This window comes from Aquarana catesbeiana, linkage group LG02, assembly GCF_042186555.1.
Source record: "Aquarana catesbeiana isolate 2022-GZ linkage group LG02, ASM4218655v1, whole genome shotgun sequence".
Lineage (NCBI taxonomy): Eukaryota > Metazoa > Chordata > Amphibia > Anura > Ranidae > Aquarana > Aquarana catesbeiana.
The window spans coordinates 312702278-312720891 of NC_133325.1; the positions used below are offsets into that span (position 1 = coordinate 312702278).

General features: G+C 41.5%; 1 protein-coding gene across 9 annotated transcripts in view; it reads right to left on the reverse strand.

The window, feature by feature from the left end:
- The window catches only part of AFF3 (ALF transcription elongation factor 3), a 523081-nt gene that overhangs the window by 17483 nt on the left and 486984 nt on the right, over window positions 1-18614 (reverse strand). For all 9 annotated transcript variants that reach the window (XM_073614716.1, XM_073614715.1, XM_073614718.1 and 6 more), the window contains 2 exons: window positions 15103-15166; window positions 8528-8664 (listed from right to left, as the gene is read on the reverse strand). In XM_073614716.1, the coding sequence (XP_073470817.1) occupies window positions 8528-8664; window positions 15103-15166 (201 nt within the window). The remainder of the gene's footprint in view (window positions 1-8527; window positions 8665-15102; window positions 15167-18614) is intronic.

Here is an 18614-nt window from a genome sequence, read left to right on the forward strand (position 1 = left end):
TGGGTATATATATTTTCCTATTGTAACATTATTGATATACGTGTGGGAAGTAGTTTAGGTTGACCTCTGCTTCCCCTCTGTATTTTATTTAGTTTCATTTTGTAATTTATTCTTTCTAATATGGTGCCCTTGACAACATGGGTACATCCCACATGAAGAGTATTGGTATCAGATCGAGGTCTGGCTCTCTTCTGCGTTCCACCTATTCTCTATGTCTAATATGGCGCCCAAGTCAGAACGAGGCTTGGTTGCGGCTGCACGTTATTTAAGTGATGGCTCAGCACATCGCCCGCACAAAGGTATTGCGAAACATGTAGGGCGGTGTGTTGTGCTGACGCCATCACGCCACATGTGACCCCGGCACGCTGGTGTTTTGTTTTCAGTTTGTCTAGCCGGCTTTTTTACTATTTGTTTGTACTGTTATTTGCGGGCTATCCGCATGTTTATTTAACTAAATACGCTTTCTACTACACAATTAGCGTCCCCTATTCTCTTGTTTTTCCACTCGGGGCCCGTAGCCCGAGTGTTTTACTTTTCAGAGCCAGAGAAGCTATTATATCGGGTTTTTCCGTTCCCTGTTTGACATCTCTATCCATCATTTTGAGTGAACCAGAGACCGGAGACATCAAACACCGGCAGCTTCTACAGCTCCTTACAGAGGGTAATCTGTCTGCTCACATGACCCTGCGCTGGAGAGGGTCCACCTTTTCTGGTAAGGGTCTGCACACACAGATTGCCACTCTGTTATTGTGATCCATCTGTTCATCATCCATGCCCCTGGGAGTTTCCTAATATTTCACCCTATTATCTCCCACCTTGGAACTCACCACACATCGGTTGTGTGTACTTATCCATTTATGCTACCCATTGTGGACATTATTATATGTTCGATCCATTGCACCTTGTGATTGTTTTCACGTTATGTCTCACAGTTTATTTAGTGCATTTAAATATTTATGCATATGTATTATTCATGACTTTTCACATGTATTTTTCTTTAGCGCAACTTTATTTATTTGCTTAACCACTTGACCACTGGGCACTTTAACCCCCTTAATAACCAGACCAATTTTCAGCCTTTGGTGCTCTCACATTTTGAATGACAATTACTCAGTCATGCAACATGTATCTATATGAAAATTTTGTCCTTTTTTTCACACAAATAGAGCTTTCTTTTGGTGGTATTTAATCACCGCTGGATTCTTTATTTTTTGCGCTATAAAAGAAAAAAGACCGAAAATTCTGTAAAAAAATGCATTTTTCTTCATTTCTGTTATAAAATTTTGCAAATTTTTCTTCATATATTTTGGCCAAAATTTATACCGCTACATATCTTTGGTAAAAATAACCCAAATCGGTGTATATTATTTGGTCTTTGTGAAAGTTATAGAGTCCAAAAGCTATGGTGCCAATCATTGAAAATTGATCACACCTGAATTACTGACGGCCTATCTAAATTCTTGGGACCCTAACATGCCAGAAAAGTACAAATACCCCCCAAATGACCCCTTTTTGGAAAGAAGACATTCCAAGGTATTTAGAAAGATGCATGGTGAGTTTTTTGAAGCTGTCATTTTTTCCCACAATTCTTTGAAAAATCAAGTTTTTTTTTTTTTTACTTTTTTTTTTTTTCACAAAATTGTCATATTAGCAGGTTATTTCTCACACACCGCATATGCATACCACAAATTACACCCCAAAACACATTCTGCTATTACTCCCGAGTATGGCGATACCACATGTGTGAGGCTTTTACACAGCGTGGCCACATACAGAGGCCCAACATGCAGGGGAGCACCTTCAGGCGTTCTGGAGCACCCAGGCCAATTCTGACATTTCTCTCCTATATGTAAAAATCATCATTTATTAGCTAGGAAATTACATAGAACCCCAAAACATTATATATGTTTTTTTAGCAAAGACCCTAGAGAATACAATGGTGGTCATTGCAACTTTTTATCTCGCACGGTATTTGCGCAGCAATTTTTTTAACGCGTTTTTTTGGAAAAAAACAGTTTTGTGCTTTAAAAAAAACAAAACAGTAAAGTTAGCCCAATGTTTTTGCATAATGTGAAAAATGAAGTTACGCCGAGTAAATAGATACCCAACATGTAACCTTTCAAAATTGCACGCGCTTGTGGAATGGCGCCAAACTTCGCTACTCAAAAATCCCCATAGGCGACCTATTTAAAATTTTTTACTGGTTACATGTTTTGAGTTATAGAGGAGTTCTAGGTCCAAAATTATTGCTCTTGCTCTACCGATCGCAGCGATGCCTCACATGTGTGGTTTGAACACCGTTTTCATATGTGGGCGGGACTTATGTATGCATTCACTTCTGCATGTGAGCACACAGGGACAGTGGCGCTTTAAACATTTTTTTTCTTTTTTTATTGTTCATTTTACTTTATTTATTTTAGTTTGATGCTTTTTCCCCCCAAAAAAAATGTTTGATCACTTTTATTCCTATTACAAGGAATGTACACATCCCTTGTAATAGGAATATGGCATGACAGGTCCTCTTTACAGTGATATATGGGGTCAATAAGACCCCACATCTCACCTCTAGGCTGGGAAGCCTGAAATAAAAGAAAAAAAAAAAAAGGTCCTGGCTTCGATCGTAGCGGTGAGTCGGTAGAAGCACCGGAGGGCGGTGGGATGGGGGAATCCCCTCTCGTCTCCCGTAAGAACGATCAAGCAGTGGAACAGCCACTATGATCATTCTTATGGTGTAGGGAATTGCCGGCTGAAAAAGCTGATATCTGAATGATGCCTGTAGCTGCACTCATCATTCAGATATCCCTGCACAAAGTCAAGGACGTCGTATGACAGCCAGCGGGTGGGAAGTGGTTAAAACGCATTTTATTTTACACAAAGTTGTCCATTTATACAATATTTCTAACACATAGCATGTACATATCAAAAATGACACCCCAAAATAGATTCTCCTAATCCTCCTGAGTACGGCGATACCACATGTGTGAGACTTCCACAGCCTGGCCACATACAGAGGCCGAGTACAGCCGAGCATGGACGAGCATGGCAGTGTATGGCAGAGCATGGCAGGGTATGGCCGAGTATTGTGGGGTATTGCAGAGTATGGCTGGGTATTGCAGAGTATGGCTGAGCATGGCTGGGTATGGATGAGTATGACAGAGTATTGCAGTGTATCGCCGACTATGACTGGGTATGGCTGGGTATCACCGAGTATTGCAGAGTATGGCTGGGTATTGCATAGTATTGCGGGGTATTGCAGAGTATTGCACAGTATTGTGGGGCATTGCAGAGTATTGCACAGTATTGTGGGGGTATTGCAGAGTATTGCACAGTGTTGTGGGGGTATTGCCGAGTATTGCACAGTATTGTGGGGGTATTGCAGAGTATTGCACAGTATTGTGGGGGTATTGCAGAGTATTGCATGGTATTGGGGGGTATTGCAGAGTATTGCGGGGTATTGCAGAGTATTGCACAGTATTGGGGGGTATTGCAGAGTATTGTGGGGTATTGCAGAGTATTGTGGGGTATTGCAGAGTATTGCACAGTATTGCGGGGTATTGCAGAGTATTGCGGGGTATTGCAGAGTATTGCACAGTATTGTGGGGTATTGCACAGTATTGCACAGTGTTGTGGGGCATTGCAGAGTATTGCCGGGCATTGCAGAGAATTAGGGATGGCTGAGCATGGATGGATGGATGGCAGTTGTCACTGAGCAGTGCTGTGGGCACTACACATACAGCCCACAGCGCTGCTGCCATCCATCCATCCCCCTCTCCGCTCACAGTGTACCGATCGGTACACAGAGGGGAGGGGAGGAACCGGTGTCATCAGATGACGGCGGTTTGTTTACATGTGATCGCTCCGTCATTTGACGGAGCGATCACATGGTAAACAGCTGCGATCAGCGGCCATTTACCGGGATCCGTGATGCGCCGGGTCATCTGGACCCGGCGGTCACGGATGTGTTCGGGTGCGCGCCCCAGGGGGCACGCGAGAGGGGAATTTTGGGAGGACATCATTGTACGCACTCCCAGAGTTAAGCAACCGCCCAGCAGCCGTCATTCGGCTATGGGCCGGTTGTTGTTGAGTGGTTAAACTGAGCACGAAATTGTTTTTTTTTGGTTTTTTATTTTGGGATATTTATTATAGCAAAAAGTAAAAAATATTGTGTTTTTTTTTCAAAATTGACGCTTTTTTTGTTTATAGCGCAAAAAATTAAAACCACAGAGGTGATCAAATACCACCAAAAGAAAGCTCTATTTGTGGGGTACAGTGTTACATGACCCCGCAATTGTCATTCAAAATGTTACAGCGCTGAAAGCTGAAAATTGGCCTGGGCAGGAAGTGGGTGAAAATGCCCTGTATTGAAGTGGTTAAATGTCATCAATGATAGACAGTTCCTATAGAGTCTGGAAAACCTATAACCACAAGAAAAATAGGTAGTCCATGGAGCTGAAGCCCTCAAACCTCAACCTCACACCTAGATATACCTGCAAATAACAGGTGCAATAATCCTGCAGTATGAAAAAAGGTATGAAGGTTACAGTTTAGAACTACAAAACAAAAAGTTGAAACTGCCTGGATGCAGTTAAAGGGTGTGTTACCCTAAATAATTTTTCTATCTGTGTGTGTTCACATAAGTGTATATTACAAATCTTGGTCTCTATCAATTTCATGTACATCTTCCATCTGAAGTACCTGGTTGATCCTTCAAGTCACCTTTCTTCCTTGTTCTAAACTGGCCACACAAAGCACAGATCTGTGTAAGTGGGGTCAGTTTGCATCTTTTGGCTGGCCATTTAGAGTTACAGGATACTGTGCAGACACACAGCCTGCACAGTTCATCCACCCCAAACTCGCTCCTCCATGAAGCATGAAATTGTCCAAAATGTCTTGGTATGCTGATGCCTTAAGAGTTCCCTTTACTGGAACTAAGGGGCCCAGCCCAACCCCTGAAAAACAACCCCACACCATAATTCCCCCTCCATCAAATGATTTGGACCAGTGCTCAAAGCAAGGTCCATAAAGATGTGGATGAGTGAGTTTGGGATGGAGGAACTTGACTGACCTGCACAGAGTCCTGACCTCAACCCGATAGAACACCTTTGGGATGAATTAGAGAGGAGACTGCGAGCCAGGCCTTCTCATCCAACATCAGTGCCTGACCTAACAAATGCGTTTCTGGAAGAATGGTCAAACATTCCCATAGACACACTCCTAAACCTTGTGGACAGCCTTCCCAGAAGAGTTGAAACTGTTATAGCTGCAAAGGGTGGGCAAACTCAATATTGAACCCTACGGACTAAGACTGGGATACCATTAAAGTTCATGTGTAAAGGCAGGTGTACCAATAATTTGCAGATAGATGTTCTACAACGGGTCCAGCTGCAAGAAACAGGGAGTGCCGGTTCACACAGGGGCGACTTGTCAGGCGACCTAGTCACCTGACAAGTCGCCTCCCGTTCTGTGCTACGGAACCATTCTAATAGGAGCGACGCAAGTCGCTCCGACTTAGAAAAAGGTTCCTGTACTACTTTGGGGGCGACTTGCATAGACTTCTATGCAGAAGTCGTTTTGCAAGTCGCCGCAGAAGTCGTTTTGCAAGTCGCCTTGGAAGTAGTTTGCAGGTCGCCTCGCTGAGGCGACCTGCAAGTCGTGCCGCCCCTGTGTGAACCGGGGCTAAACGTCCAGTTCCAGTATACAGACCAGCCAGTTGAAATGTTAGAGAGCTCCACAGTAGCGTTCCACAATCCCCTTAAATGTTTGAAAACATTGGAAGTGGTTTCCTCAGAGTATGTAGTCATTATTAACAGTTGTATTTTATCTCATACTGTGGTTGTTTTACCCAGACCTCATTTTCAGGATATTTATTTTCTTTTTTTTTAATTTTGCACACATATTTTGCTTTAATCCTTTACATAAAAATATTTTAATTTCTATTTTTGAAATACATCTAGCTTAAAAACTAATTTTACTGCAAAACCACATTCTCCAAGTAAAAATATAGCACATAATAAATATTTAACACACATAAATATTTGATATAAAAAAAATTATGGAAATAACCTAATATATTCCTCATGGTTCTTGTATAATCTCTCTCTCTCTCTCTCTCTCTCTCTCTCTCTATATATATATATATATATATATATATATATATATATATATATATATATATATATATGTTTTATGTGTTTATAGTCCATCTAGTTCAACCAATAAAAGGGGGAAAAATTGCAGTCCTATATACACAATCCTATACCCACAGTTGATCCAGAGGAAGGCAAAAAAAACAGCAAAGCATGATTCAATTTGCTCCAGCAGGGGAAAAATTCCTTCATGATCCCGCAAGAGGCAAATGGATATTCCCTGGATCATCTTTACCTATAAATGGTAGTATCCAGTTATAATATGTACATTTAGGAAAGAATCCAGGCTTTTTTTAAAGCAATCTACTGAGCTGGACAGAAGCACCTCTGGAGGGAGTCTATTCCACATTTTCACAGCTCTTACTGTGAAGAAACCTTTCTATATTTGAAGATTAAATCTCTTGTCCTTCAGTATAAAGATAGCCCCCTCGTCCTCTGTAATTACCTTAAAGTTAATAAGTACTGTGCAAATGTTTTAAGCAGGTGTAAAAAAATGCTTTAAAGTAAGAATGCTTTTAGCAATATTAGTGTTAATAGTTTATTTTTACCAGTTAACAAAATGGACAGTAAATGAACAGAAGGGAATCCAACTCAAATCAATATTTGGTGTGACCACCCTTTGCCTTCAAATAGCATTAATTCTTCCATGTACACTTGCACACAGTTTTTGAAGGAACATGGCCAGTAGGTTGTTCCAAACATCTTGGAGAAGTAAACACAGATCTTCTGTGGATGTAGGCTGCCTCAAATACTTTTGTCTCTTCATGTAATCCCAGACAGACTCAATGATGCTGAGACCAGGGCTTTGTGGAGGCCAAACTGTCATTTCCAGGACTTGTTCTTCTTTACACTGCACAGTATTTCCTAATGACATTGGATGACTCCAGGTAGTTACACTGCATCAGCAAGGTTTCTCCCAGACAAAACTTCCAAAGCAGACTGGGATTTCAAGATGTGCTGTTCAAGCTCTTTTGAAGAAGCACAAAGAAATGGGCTAACTGACTTTGATTGACAGCAGTGGAAGCTAATGGACAGGAGTGAGAGTCCCGGGTGGCTGAGGCATTCGTGCAGATCGCTGGATAGAAATGGGGCTCAGGTAAATATTAGGGGGGCTGAGGGGAGCTGCTGCACACAGAAGGTTTTTTTTTATCTTAATGCATCTGCTTATGTCCAAACATACATCCAATGTCATTAAGTGCGATCTTCAGTGTAAAGAAGGACAAGGAGTCCTGGAAATGATGGTTTGGCCCCCACAGAGGCCTGATTTCAACATCGAGTCTGTCTGGGATTACATGAAGAGACAGAAGGATTTGAGGCAGCCTACATCCACAGAAGAACTGTTAGTTAGTTCTCCAACATGTTTGGAACAGCCTGCTTGTCGAGTTCCTTCAAAAGCAGTGTATGTAGAAGAACTGATGCTGTTTTGAAGGCAAAGGGTGGTCACACCAAATATTGATTTGGATCTCTCTTCTGTTCATTTACTTTCCACTTTGTTACTTGATAAAAAATATTGACACTTCTATTTCTGAAAGCATTTACCGTATTTATCGGTGTATAACACGCGCCGGCGTATAACAAGCACCCCAATTTAAGAGGGAAGTTTCAGGAAAAAAACACTTTGAAGCAAAATAATGGTCAGTGAACATCAATGCAGCCTGATTAGTGCCCATCTGCAGCTTCAGTGCAGCCTAATCAATGCCCACCTGCAGCCTTGCTCAGTGCCCACCTGCAGCCTTGCTCAGTGCCCACCTGCAGCCTTGATCAGTACCCACCTGCAGCCTTGCTCAGTGCCCACCTGCAGCCTTGCTCTGTGTCCACCTGCAGCCTTCCTCAGTACCCACCTGCAGCCTTGCTCAGTGTCCATCTTTTGCAATCGTTACATATGCTGCCATCGTTATATAAGCTGTGGGGACAGAAATAGAGCCGGATCTCGTGTGTACTTGGCGTGGCCTCATGCCTAGTCCCGCCCCTTGGTGCTATGATGGACATAGCGCCGGTCCAATGCCGGGACGTCCATGCTAGGAGCCGTCCAAGGGGCGGAACTGAGCGTGACTGCGAGCCGAGCCGAGTACACACGAGATCCTGCTCTATTTCGGCAGCGCTTGTCCCCTCTTTTCCCTTGGTGGCAGCATATATTGGCGTATAACACGCACACACAATTTCCCCTCTATTTTAAGGGGGAAAAAGTGCGTATTATACGCTGATAAATATTTACAGCATTTCTTTACAGCTGCCTAAAACATTTTCTGTAATATATATAAGTATATATATATATATATATATATATATATATATATATTTTTTTTTTTTTTTTTTTCTTACTGTTCCTTATTTACAGACTCACACACACACACTCAACCAAACATGTTTTCAAAACTTACCTTATCAACTCCACAGTCTCTGAATACATTGTGTATGGAGATTTAGCTTCCATCGGTCCATGTTCCATTGCATTCCCACACTCAATGAAAGAAAGAGCCGCTTCTGTGTAGTTCAGAACTTTGTCAAATTTGTCCATCTTGTAAAAAGTTGAAACATAATCACAGAAAATTAAAATAAATTCAATTATAAAATATTTTGTATAGTACAGAAATTCTATTTTTTCAGTCAGTCAATTTTTTTTAGAAAGGTATGGCAGGTTTTAACATAATGAATCCATCTTTGTGGGCAATACTATTCATTTTACAATGTTCTAAACATTCTAAATTATGATAAATTATTTATTTTACTAAATCAAACAGAAAAACATTACATGGTTTTGTTCCCCAACCTCCTTCCCAAACTGAGATACTACCAGCAGTCATGCATTTGATAGAACCAGCTCAGATCTGAAAAACAAAAAGTTGGGCGACACGATTGGTGTGGATCTGTACATTGGACATGTCCAATCAGTTCTACACTTCTAGGGACTATCTTAGGTTTGAAGAGAGAACCTAATGGGGGGAATTTATCAAAACTGGAGCAGCCAGAATCTGGAGCAGATGTGCATGGCAACCAAATCAGCTTCTATCCTTAGATTTTTTTGGTTAAGCTCTAAAAATGAAAGGCTGAAGCTGATTGGTTGCCATGCACAACTGCTCCAAATTCCAGCTGCTCCAGTTTTGATACATTTTCCTCAGTCCTCAGTGTGGCATGCTTTGTGTGAATCTAGCAATGGGTCCCGAATATCTTGAAAAAAAGCGGTGTCATTGGTCACTTACCTTCCTTGTTCCTGTACCACCATGCAACCCCCTCCAAAGGTGTGCTTCTCTTAAAGGGACCGTATCATTTAAAATAACCTAGTCCCAGCTTCCAGTGGCCGAGCAAAGCTTGTGTTTCCCCCAAACTCCCACCCGTGGCTTCCCTTGCAGCCTGCTGTTCCTCTTGGATTGATATCTGATGTACCGACCTTGGCTTCTACTCTCACAGATTTGTTTGTCTGCCACAGGCCCTCTTGCATCACTTCCACTCCTGCTTGCAATGGTTAGTCTCTGCACTTTGAGCAGGGTGAACCTGGTGGTCTTGATGACACCAGCTTGCAGGAAAACCCATCTCCTCCATCAGGAGCTCTGGTGAACCAGCTGGTGCTTAGACTCCATACCTCTGGGGTTCCTATGCTACCTTTTCACACATGGGCTCACTTTCTAAGGCCTTGTGACCAGTGGCGACTGGTGCTAAAATTTTTTGGGGGGGTGCGAACAACCCCCTCCAGGTCTGCACTCACCCTACAAACAGAGCCCTCCAGCAGTCACGGCTTCCCTGATATCCAGCGCTGCAGCTTCTGTGTTAACCTGGTCTTCTTTCCGGGTTCGTAATCTTCAGCCTCCTGTCCTGATTGGCTGGGACGAGAAGCCGGAAAACGATGACGAATATTGATTCGCTAATATCACATAGTGGGAGGCTCCGGGGCGCAGTGCTCTGTGTCCCAAGGACAACATAAAACAAGGCAATTAGAGCCTCAAGCTCTAATAAAATGCTTGTAAAAAAACGAGGGACCTAAAAGGAAACCTATTAGTCCGTCGTCCCGCACAGTGCACAGCCACACACATAGAATGATTGATTTTTAAATAAATGATAATATGACTAACATTTGTAAATGTTAAAATGTTAAAAATGTTAGTTATATTATTAGTCATTTAAAATAAATTGTTTTAATATTTAATTATGAAAACTAGGGGGGCAGCGCCCCTGCGCCCCTTATGGACTGGCCGCCACTGCTTGTGCCATCATGTTTAGGCCCCTTTCACACTGGGGTAGGAGGTGCGTCAGCGGTAAAGCTTTACCGCCGTTTTAGCAGCGGTATCCGGCCGATAGCGGGACAGTTTTACCCCCTCGCTAGTGGCTGAGAAAGGGTTAAAAACCACCGCAAAGCGCCTCTGCAGAGACACTTTGCCGGCAGTATTGCCGCGCTGCCCCATTGATTTCAATAGGCAAGAGCGGTGAAGGAGCAGTGTACACACCGCTCCTTCATCACTCCGAAGATGCTGCTAGCACGACTTTTTTTCCCGTCCTGCTAGCGCACCGCTCCAGTGTGAAAGCCCCCGGGCTTTCACACCGGAGACACAGCAGCGGCTGTTTCGGGTCGGTTTGCAGGCGCTATTTTTAGAGCAATAGCGCCTGCAAACCGCCCCAGTGTGAAAGGGGTCTTAGTGTAAATCCCGTCATAAGTTCTGATTTTTTTTCAGATTTAAGAAGGCCTAGTCACAAATCTTAAATATCTTGTAACTCGTTCAGATTTGATGAAAATTGGGTGGTATGGTTTGTGTTGATCAGGTTCAGATGCAGAGTCCTGAAATTTTTGCTGCTTTAGCAGGTTTAATGGGAGAAGGTTTGTTGGCATGCTTTGCGTGGATTTTGTTATGAGTTTTTAATCTTCTGGTTATTAGAATTTAGTATCCTGGTTTAGTGACAGGAACATGGCCATACACAAAATTAGATTCAATTGTAACTATCAATCAACTTAGCAAAAAAGCAGTCACTACATAAAAGAATTTAATTAAAATATCAATTAACCTCAGCATTCTGATGACAACACTTTCAGTCCGATGGGTAAAAATTTTATTGAAATATGGCACATCCAACTGTCGATATTTGTAAGATATGATTATTATATCAGCTAATAAGCTACACTATGATCCAAGCAGCCAAAAAGACGACTACAGTGGGTTTTTATGTAAGACTTGAGCTCTAGACTCACGAAAAGTACTTAAACAAAGGGGGCTTAGAAAAAATAATGTGAAAAATGCTTAGCTATTTTTTCATAGAAAAATATTAGAAGTTGCATTTAAGTAGAAAATAATAAGTATATGACCGGAATATTGTCAACTGTACAGCACCAATTCTCTTCTGAGAATATAATCAGTTAAGCTCTAGATGGCAGCACAGTCCTGTTTTGTGATTCAATCTTTCATCTGTGTACCTAGGAGTCTGAAATAAACATGCCTACATTGATAGGAAAAATTTCAATAGGGCAATGCACAGTGCCTTTGCTGAACTCCTTGTGAAAATTTGACTTACCTGCCTGTTATGCTGATCCCCTGCCTTAACATCAGAACTTTTGGAATCACTTAACCAGAACAAGTATACATCCATGAGTTTAGCACTTCTGCATGTCTGTTTAATGATCAGCATGACAGGCAGACAACTAGCTCATTCAGAAAGAGGTCAGTAGCCCATATATTTTTGTCATGACAACAATATGTTGCTACGAAAAGTAGAGGGGTACATATTATGTAGTAACCTAACATTTTTAGCATGGCAAAAACATATATAGCTTTGATTTTAAGAAAGATAAAATGACCTTTAGAGGGTCTATCTGTGTGTATTGAATGCAATATATTGCTTATAATACAATGGCATGTCTGCTTTAATCACAGTTCCCACTCACCAAATACATGTTGCCTAAAAATCCCTGTGAAAAATTAAAATTTGTAAAAAAAAAAAAAAAAAAAAAACCTTAAAAAATATTTACTTTACTCCCCAGGTGCCTCCTAGCAAGGTGCTCAAGATCCCATGAGAATGCCCTGCAACCCAGGAATGCAATACTGGGGGTTTTGTGCACCAGTGGTGGGGCATGGTGATATCACCTGTGCCTCCTGGTAGTATTGCCAGCTAAAGCATCTATATATTATGTATATTTGCCATAGCTCCCAACTGTCCCTGATTTCGAGGGACTGTCCCTGATTTGGAGCAATGTCCCTCTGTTCCTCTTTCCCCCTCATTTGTCCCTCATTTTGGTCTGATCCATATAGTTGTGTATATAAAATGCACTTTTTATCTTTCAAAAAGTTTCCCAATGAGAACCCTTTCATCCAATTTCTAGATTTCTAAAGTATCTGCTGCATTTGTACATTTTAAAAGCCAATATAAAGGAATAGTAGTGGTAAAAAAGTCCTTGTGGATTAAATTAACCTTTTTTTTGGTTATTTCTCCTTTTAGGGGGTGTGGCAGGGGGCGTGTCCTATGCCTATATACGATTGTTAGTAGGTGTCCCTCATTCCCATCTAAAAATGTTGGGTGGTGTGTATTTGCATATATAACCGCTAGATAAAATATTCAAAAACATTATTTTGTAATCTGCAGCTAGCAAATCATTTTCTGTAACATTAATAATTCAAAATTTGCTTTCTTGCAACCATGACAACAGTGTTTAGTCTGTAGATTCTCAAGACCTCCTACTCTCAAGCTCTCTCGTCTCCTCCTCTCATGCTCGTCTCCAGGATTTCTCCAGAGCCTCTCCCATCCTCTGGAACTCGCTACCTCCACCCGTCCTGCTCTTGCTACCTTCAGGCGATCCCTGAAAACTCATCTCTTCAGGAAAGCCTATAACATCTCTAACTAATCTTTTACAATTTCCATCAGCTCATTCCCCACAGTTACAACCTTTTGTACCACCTGCCCCACCCTATTAGATTGTAAGCTCTTCTGAGCAGGGCCCCCTTAATCCTCCTGTACTTTATTCTGTTATATCTGTATTGTCTCCCTTTTATATTGCAAAGTGCTGCATAAACTGTTGGCGCTATATAAATCCTGTATAGTAATAATAATAATAAATAGGATTAGTGCCTTTCCCAAATGTTTTCATATAATCTGAATCTAAGTGAGGTCACCAATAAAACTGATGGGCCAAGGGAAGCACACATGAGATGGAAGGAGGCAGGGGCAAAGCACCAACCATGCAAGCTATGCATTACAGTTTAGCTGGGTCCTAGTATTCCTGGGCACTCTACAAAGGATCAGAGCCAAAATAAAGGATTTTGATGTTACCTACTATTCAAGGTAATTTTTTTATTTATTCCACAAGCTGACCTATATTTTTTAGGTAACTGTAAATTTGAAATGCAGAATATATGGTTTAAATAAGTGTTAACAGGAATGCAAAAACGTGTAGCTGCTGGTGTAAAAACAGGGCACTGGGTTCCTTATCTGGTAGTCTCTGTAAAGGGAAGGATCTCTCTTTAGGTAGAGTACCTGTAGTGCCCCAAGTCCCTTTGGAAGAAATTACTGACTACTGGTCACATGGCCAGTGACAGGAAGGAACCAATAGTCACCATATGACACAATATGTAACGCCAAGTACTTTACAAGTTATATTGTTAGTGGTATATACTGATCATTCATAGGAATGACCTAATGTATAAATAACTCTGGGCACGTTACATCTTAATAGCCTAATCTGCTGTTTTGTTTATGCCTTGTATGTGAAACGTAATATTTTATGTAATGTGTTCCTAGGTTTATTTCCCACCAGAGAGGCTATATGCAAGGAGTTTGTTTTAGTAGTCCAGGAGCTCAAGGTTCCTCCTACAGCTTAATATGTACTGGCTGGTTGATTGGCTTCCATGCAAAATGGCCCTCGGCAACTGTGTGTCCGTATTCCATCTGTAGACATTAGATTATAATTTCCTTAGAAGAATTTAATCATGTACACTGTTCAGTGTGTGATGTCTGTAAAGAGTTGTGGAATATGTTTTTTCATAATTAGCATTAAAGTAGATGTAAACCCAAATTTTTTTTTTTTTTAATCATACTGTAGAGTATAAGATTTGCTATCATTTGAGCCCAGTCTTGCCACACAGAGTTAATCCATCTCTGAGCAATCCTCTTTTATTGTTCAGTGAGAGAAATCTTGACAAACTGAGAAAAACTTTGTCAAATCCTCCCCCTTGCTGTGAGTGACAGCTTAAGACATGTATGATTTTTTAATTCCCTCCCCCCACTCCTTTCTTCAGCAGCTCTGCAAGGATTGGCTGTTCCACACCTCACCATGATTTGGCATGCTGAAGTCATGTGGTTACTTTCCTGTCTTTTCACTGGATGTTAGAGATCATAGCAGAAGTTCAGTGTTAGAAATACACAGGAGAAAATGCATATTGACAAGGGGAATGTAGAGACAGACCCACCCACAGAATCTGCAGTTTTTCAGGTCTTATAACAGACAGAGGGGAGACATTTGACAGGTAAAGATACATGCAGGAGGCATGTATATCCTTATAGATAACCCCTATGGCAGTAGTTTAGAAAGGATGACATTGGGTTTACATCCACTTTAAATGAATGAATAAACTAAAATCACCTGTTGTATAACCTTACTCAATACTCACTTTACTAAAAAAAAAAAGCAGCATCACGCAATCTTGCAATGTGAAAGGAAGGAGGACTGTCACCACTGAGACTTTAGGGAGAGTGACTCAGTCCCTTTAAATAAACCAGAGAAGTTCTTTCAAATTGTATAATATTAATTATAAATCCATCTTTTAACAAACCTCTTATCCTGAGATTACTAAATTGCTTATTTTTGGGATATTGTTTAGCAAAAACACCTAACAATACTGGAATTTCTTAAATTAACCATGCTAGTTCTAATTGATTTTATAATGATGTTTAGCAGTTGTGCTGATTATAAGTTCATGCACATAAAATGCTAGTACAGAATTAATTCAACATACATAATATCTAGAGAAGATATTGTTCTTACCATAGCATCTGCTTTATGCTTCATCCGTTTAGCTTCCTGCATGAAGTAATCAGCATTGCGAGGTCTTCAAAAAGAGAATAAAACGACTTTTGTCAAAAAATCTGTACATCTCAAAACATATGCTGCAATCTATCTATCTATCTATCTATCTATCTATCTATCTATCTATCTATCTATCTATCTATCTATCTATCTATCTATCTATCTATCTATCTATCTATCTATCTATCTATCTATCCAGTATATACAGTTTGTTAGTATACAATTACAAAATAACAAATTAGTGGATTTCAGGCTATTAATAAAACTAAAGAGTTTTACAGTAAAAGCAACCCTCTATAAATGCAGCACTATGATCAAACACTGAGAATTGTCAGGCCTTTTCAGTGCAACTAATCTCAGCATGTAACTCTACTGGGAGCAACAGGCATCTGAGCTGAGGCCAAGCAGCTAATATGTGTTCTGATCTGATAGGGCTCTGCTGGTCTACACCTGTAGCAAGTCCATGGGTTCTCCACTTTCTTGTTGAAACTTTAAAAATACTGAATAAGGCAGTTTCCACAATCCACTTTTAGAAAGTATTGCCTTTAGAAGATATTGCACTGCCTTTCCTCGGTAGATTTCAATAGAGTTACGTTGGCAACAAACTAGAGTGCTCAGACAAGGCAATTTTTCTGCTGGCGTAGGCTAGGACATGATCTCTGATTTCAGGCTTGGTTTGTGTTCCAGGGCAGTCAGAATAAAATGTTTGCATACAGAAATACACATTTAAAAGTCAGATGTAGTAGCTAGTGAGTAAAATAAACCTTGAAGCTGAACATCCCATGCGTTGCCTTCACTATCTTTCCACTTGACTCTTCACCTCTGCTGTATTCAGAGGGGATGAAATGGCAAATCAGAACTCACGAATACAAATAGTAAGCTATCATGGCAATCAACAGAAATAACCAAACACCAAATCCATGTTTTTGTTTGTAATAAAAATGATTTGTGAGAATTTTTTCTAGCTGGGTTAAAAAAACAACTATAAACTAAACCAACAAATCTTTTTTTTCCATATTATTTCTTATTTATTGCTCTATAATCTGACAACAAATAAAATATTTTCTATCTTATTTTAATGCATATATCTTCCTTTTTAGATAACTGTATTAATTTATAATTTGTCATGTGAAGGTTTTCTGTGGATAACCAGTTTCAGGAACGGAACAATGTGAATTTACCATTTGCCAAAAGACAAAAGTGGCATTTGCACAGGACCACAGAGGAATGGCAAACTGATTTAGCTTTTAGGGTTGAAAATGTGTTTATTGACAATTTCACAAGTATCACAAAGAACAACAATAAAATTCCAATTTAGTGACAACCATTAGTAGACAGGGTTAATGAGTCAGCTCAATGGCTATCGCCCATAGCCAGGGGCGTTGCTAGGTGGCAAAAAGACCAGGGGCTTCAGCCCGAAGTCCAAGGCCGGACCCGGGGGGGGGGGGGTGTTGTACACGTGATGCAGGCTTTTTTTTTTGGCTGGGCCGTGACTTACCTGACCTACATACACTGACGGTAGTGAACACTGACCTTTACATTCACTGACCTACCTACACTGACCGTAGTGACCTACCTACACTGACATTTACCTACACTGACATTTACATACACTGACATTTACATACACTGACCTACCTACACTGACCTACCTACACTGACATTTACCTACACTGACCTACCTACACTGACCTACCTACACTGACCTACCTACACTGACATTTACATTCACTGACCTACCTACACTGACCGTAGTGACCTACCTGCACTGACCTACCTACACTGACATTTACCTACACTGACATTTACATTCACTGAAATTTACATTCACTGAAATTTACATTCACTGACCTACCTACACTGACCGTAGTGACCTACCTACACTGACCTACCTACACTGACATTTACCTACACTGACCGTAGTGACCTACCTACACTGACATTTACATACACTGACATTTACCTACACTGACATTTACCTACACTGACCTACCTACACTGACCTACCTACACTGACATTTACATACACTGACCTACCTACACTGACATTTACCTACACTGACATTTACCTACACTGACATTTACCTACACTGACCGTAGTGACCTACCTACACTGACATTTACCTACACTGACCGTAGTGACCTACCTACACTGACATTTACATACACTGACATTTACATACACTGACCTACACTGACATTTACATACACTGACATTTACATACACTGACCTACCTACACTGACATTTACCTACACTGACATTTACCTACACTGACATTTACATACACTGACCTACCTACACTGACCATAGTGACCTACCTGCACTGACCTACCTACACTGACATTTACATACACTGACATTTACATACACTGACCTACCTACACTGACACTTACATACACTGACCTACCTACACTGACCGTAGTGACCTACCTACACTGACCTACCTACACTGACATTTACCTACACTGACCAGCCTGACCCACATACACTGTCTGACCTACCTCAGCTCAGCCGTGGTGTGCGGTGTCACAGCAGCCAGGCAGTCAGAGGACGAGGAGGAGCCGAGGAGGAGAGGAGAGCGGGCCGCCCGAGCGCTGAGCGGGGATCTTACAGTGGCGCAGCGGCCGCATTGAAATTCCCGCCTTCTGGAGCCTGCAGCGCCTATGATGGACGTCACACGTCCCGCGGTCCGAGCATTGGACCAGGGGGACGTCCATCATAGGCATTGCAGGCTCCAGAAGGCGGGACCTGCTACGGCACTCGGCCAAACTCGGCCAAATTCGCCGGCGCTCGGGATCAGATCGGTCCTGGCGCTCGCCGCTCGGGGCTTGTGATGAAGAGCTGCATGCCTGAGGCTCGGGGCTTTTCGGGGGCACATTCGGGGCTTCAGCCACGGCTAGCCACCCCCTCCCGACGCCCCTGCCCATAACTTGACTCCCCTTAGCAAACAACGTATTTTAAGGGTTGTCAACTGTCATGTGCTGCAAGGAATCTTCCAAGCCGAAGATCCTTGTTGTTCATGATAAAACTACATAGGAAAATGATGAAGAGAAAGGGAGACCAAATCAAATAAGAGGGAAAGGGAAAAAAGGAAAAAAACCCAAGGGCACAGATAGAATGTGAGGGGAGCAAAAAGATAGGAAGAAGGGTCTTAGAAGGCAAAGAGAACTTCTGGAAAGAAGGAGGAGAGGTATATAGAGGACAGTGGGTGAGACACCAAAGGACAATCACCTCTGCCCCCCCTGTGGTTAAACTGTGTATTAGGATGACCCTGTCGCGGTCAAGAGCATAGTCGTGAGGATATCTGAAGCGGAGAATCGGAGCCAAATGGACCACAACACCTTGTATTTATCCAAGGTGTTGTTATCTAAAGCTAACAACTCCTCCATTCTCATAGCATCGTTCATGGTCGAGATCCATTGTGATAGGGGAGATGTGGTGGTTGTCTTCCAATACGATGGAATGAG